The sequence below is a fragment of the Telopea speciosissima genome, chromosome 4 (assembly GCF_018873765.1).
Source record: "Telopea speciosissima isolate NSW1024214 ecotype Mountain lineage chromosome 4, Tspe_v1, whole genome shotgun sequence".
In the NCBI taxonomy this organism is placed as follows: domain Eukaryota; kingdom Viridiplantae; phylum Streptophyta; class Magnoliopsida; order Proteales; family Proteaceae; genus Telopea; species Telopea speciosissima.
In genome coordinates this window covers 36,422,694-36,426,407 of record NC_057919.1, presented here as the reverse complement: position 1 = coordinate 36,426,407, position 3,714 = coordinate 36,422,694, and the positions used below count along the sequence as shown (strand labels likewise).

The 3,714-nt window shown below is 39.7% G+C and overlaps 1 protein-coding gene across 1 annotated transcript; it reads right to left on the bottom strand.

Moving 5' to 3' along the window:
* Nucleotides 1-2,142: 2,142 nt before the first annotated feature.
* LOC122659260 (uncharacterized GPI-anchored protein At4g28100-like) lies at nt 2,143-3,363 on the bottom strand. The gene is made up of 2 exons (XM_043854391.1): nt 3,122-3,363; nt 2,143-2,385 (listed from the first exon to the last, which is right to left on the bottom strand). Exons 1-2 carry the CDS (start codon nt 3,296-3,298, stop codon nt 2,143-2,145), a joined length of 420 nt encoding a protein of 139 aa, XP_043710326.1. The 5' UTR covers nt 3,299-3,363.
* Nucleotides 3,364-3,714: the final 351 nt, after the last annotated feature.

Genomic DNA, 3,714 nt, shown 5'->3' with positions numbered 1-3,714 from the left:
ATCAGAATGGGCGTGTGTCAACTGTCTGTTGAACAATTCAACAAGCTTATCCATTTTACCCCCTAAGGTGCGTATATCCTTGACCGAATCCAAAACTGATTTTTCCAATGATCCTAGGATGTAAAGTAATGCCTTGGAATCCATCTTGAGGAAATCTTGCATCTCTTCATATGCCTCAAAATCATTTGGATCGGGTTGAGAAGAAACTTGTTCATCGAGAACTATGTATAGTCCTTCTACAGTCAGGAGTAATTTAAAGTTTTGGTACCAATCGACATAGTTTGTACCATTTAATTTGTATTCGCTAATGAGTGTTAACAGGTTGGAATTAACAGCAGGCATTGAATAATAATCTACACATGTATAAGTACAAACACATGCATATTAACAACCATTGATAAAAATTGAGCATACACATTAATGGTCTTTCATGATTTAGGTCTCCCTCATGACCCAAAAAATGAATTGGATACCTACAACCCTTGCATGTATAACTTACCCTGTTGGGAGTCATTATACACACCGTGGTAGTGTGGACTAAGTTGTCCGTCTTACGGGCTTCCAATATTTTTGGCTACTGGGTGTCATGCCCAAATCCTGTCGATTGACATACACCAAAGTCATGCATTTACCTATTACATTGGTTAGAATCATGAAATCATGAAAGATGGCCAACTGTCACAGTGCCCTCTCACTATCCATATCCTAACATGTCTAGATAGAGGTAAATATAGATAACCACGTAATAACGAGCCTGGCAATGTCCTGTTGGTGTATGGGGTCTTATCACAAAATCTCTAGTGTATAGAATATTTTTCCTAGGTTTTCGTTGTAATTTTAGAGGAGCTAGGACTCCCATGGCATGTTGATGGTGATCCACATATGGCAATCAAAGCTTATGGAGATGCAAGTCACCTACTTTGAAGACATGATCGGGCGGAGGAGATGATCGAGGTATGGCATCCATGGCATGATTGATGCACCCATAATTCAAAGTTATTAATTTTATTTTTATTGGGAGGGTTCTTTAATTGCTTCTGATAAAAATGCTGCCATCCCATAATCACTTTTAATTAATGTTGATTAATTATGTTATTTTATTCCATCCATGATATGTATGTGAGAGTTGTTTAATCCCTCTTTAATCATAATACATGTCTGATATGGACTAGTCTAAGTTAGTAGACATGTCCATGGCCTCCTGTTGAAGATAAACCCCGCATGGAGAAACCAACCCATCATTTTGGGCTGCCCATGGGGTGGAGTACATTTGTTTATAAAAAAAAAAAGGGGAAGAGAGAGAAAGAGAGAGAAGCATCACATCCACCTATAATCCCAATGCATCACATACATCAAATTACCATCCATATTATTAGATAGCCAATCCCATAATCACGTAAACAATGTAACATTATATATACATGGATCATTCCAGAAATAAAACATCATATCTTATGTGAAACCATGTACCTAAATTCACAATAGAATCCAATTTATTTCCAAGTGAGTGTAGAGAAGAATCTCTTCACCCATCTTCTTCCTCCAACCCATAAAACAATAAAAAAAAGGGTTAATTTCATAGACACCCCCTGTAAGTATATGAAATATCACGAACATACCAAACTTTGGAAAAATATCAACCTTCCCCCTAACGTTAAGCACAGTTAGCACCCAAAGTTGAAATGTCCATTTTAACCCCTAAGTAATTATTTAGATAAATAAATTAAAGAATGAAATCCTATCCTCCCATCGTCTTCAAATTTCTTTTTTTTTTTTTTTTAATTCTTAAAATATTCCCGTTTACTGTAGAAAATCAAACAGCAACTCCGGCATTAGTTAACCCACTGGTGGTAAAGTCAAATACGTGAGATCGGTGGTTCTTAGCATTTGTTTGTGTTGTGTTCATTAGAGAGAGATAGAGGGGGAGTGGAGAACCCCCCAGAGTCTGGAGATAGCCTTCGGTAGAGGTCTTTCAATTCCTAAAGAGAAAAGGAAAGATTTCCATATTCAGGGATCCTGGAAACTAGTGACACCGGCGGAGCCCATTTTGATGAGGTTACAATCGATCTTGGTAGAGAGGCAAGGGAATCAAATAGGCAGGACGAATTGGCTGGAATCAATGGGATTCCCTACTGGGTTCTATCAAGAGACTCCCTCTGCAAATGGGGCGCACTTGGACTGGTGTGGAGGGTGCGCACTGTACATCATAGCCCTCAGCACCGCTGACACCGTTGGTATGTACGCCATTTTGTTCCTCGCCAACAGCCACCACAGCCCCATGAGTTGGTAGTCCCTGCTAAACATCTTCCTCGCTCTCTCATCACCGTCGTTGTCGTTGCTCCTACTTTCTCCCGCTGCTATCCCATTCTTCCCATCGTCCTTTAGCTGTTCCCAATGAAGAAGAGTGGAGCAAAAAAAAAGGGCAATTTTGTCATTCTATATATGGTATCGACCACCAACGTATAGCGTAGTCCAAAAAAGTCTTGTGCTATATGAAACAGAAAAAGGAAACAAACACAGAATACTCTGCCCATCTGCCAGATAAAAACGAAAGCAAAGGTTGCAGATTGGCGATAGACGGAGAGGAACACAAACAGAATTTACCAATTTCATCACAACAAAAGGAAAACACAGAAAGATTGGAGACTAGACTGTAGAATACATATAGAGCAAATACTTTTTTCTGCCATTTCCTAATTTTTCTTGCTCCACCCACCAGAAACTTTGTTCTATTCTTCCCATTGGCAAGAATTCAAAATTTAAAAATAAAAAATGAATAAGTGGAGAGAAAGAGAGAGAATCCTTTCATCATATTTTGATTTTTAATACTATATTTGAATGAAAAACACCGACTAAAACAAGTAGTAATTTTGTAGAAAATTGCAACAAATCAAATTGATAAAAACAGCGGAAGTAATCCTTATCGAAAATCCTCTTGTGGGGAAATGTGTGTGTGTGTGTGTGTGTGAGAGAGAGAGAGAGAGAGAGAGAGAGAGAGAGAGAGAGAGAGAGAGAGATTACTAACCCTCTTGAGGGCTCCAAGGCACCTAGTGAAGCCGAATAGGAGGAGTTTCTGCAATTTTGCTCCAAGTTCCTAACAGCGGCAGTGGGCGTGGAGTTATGGTGCGAAGAAATTAAACACAGCGGGACAGCTCAAGGAGGTGATCTGATGAAGTCGAATCCCGTAGAAACAAACGATTGTGTCGCATGTTGCATTGGGCTGTGGAATGTGGATGTTACGACTGAGAAGCGACGTTTGCAGTGAATTCACACACTTCTGTGAATCATCCGGCATCATAGGCCCATCCGATGACGACGCCGGAGCTGGTGCTGGAACCTGCAATGCCTACTTAGCATGCACCGCAAACAGCCACGTCGAGACAGCAACGACTACTGTCAAGAGACTCCCTCTACAAATAGGGCAGCTGCATGCGTTGATTCCATGGCGTCTCTCGATCAAAACAAGAGGCTTAGTAATTGGGAATCAACCATGATTTGAAGACAGATGAAGAGAATAGTTTGTAATTTAAGGTTTTACCCTTAAGGGTATTATGGTAAGTTCACCCTGTGGTAAGGGTAATTTTGTCATTATAAAAGAATTAATAGCAACTTAATTGCACAGACCTAGCGGGGTAGACTAAGTTGAAATAAAAACATAAAGTAAGGGTAGTCTATGATATTTTTCCAAAGTTTGATATGTCCGTGATATTTCGT

What these genes read in the sequence shown, in the direction of transcription:
- LOC122659260 (XM_043854391.1), bottom strand. Translation starts at nt 3,298, where the DNA reads ATGATGCCGGATGATTCACAGAAGTGTGTGAATTCACTGCAAACGTCG. An exon ending in TGTTTAATTTCTTCGCACCA is followed by an intron (nt 2,386 to 3,121) that starts TAACTCCACGCC and finishes CATTGGGAACAG; the next exon opens with CTAAAGGACGATGGGAAGAA.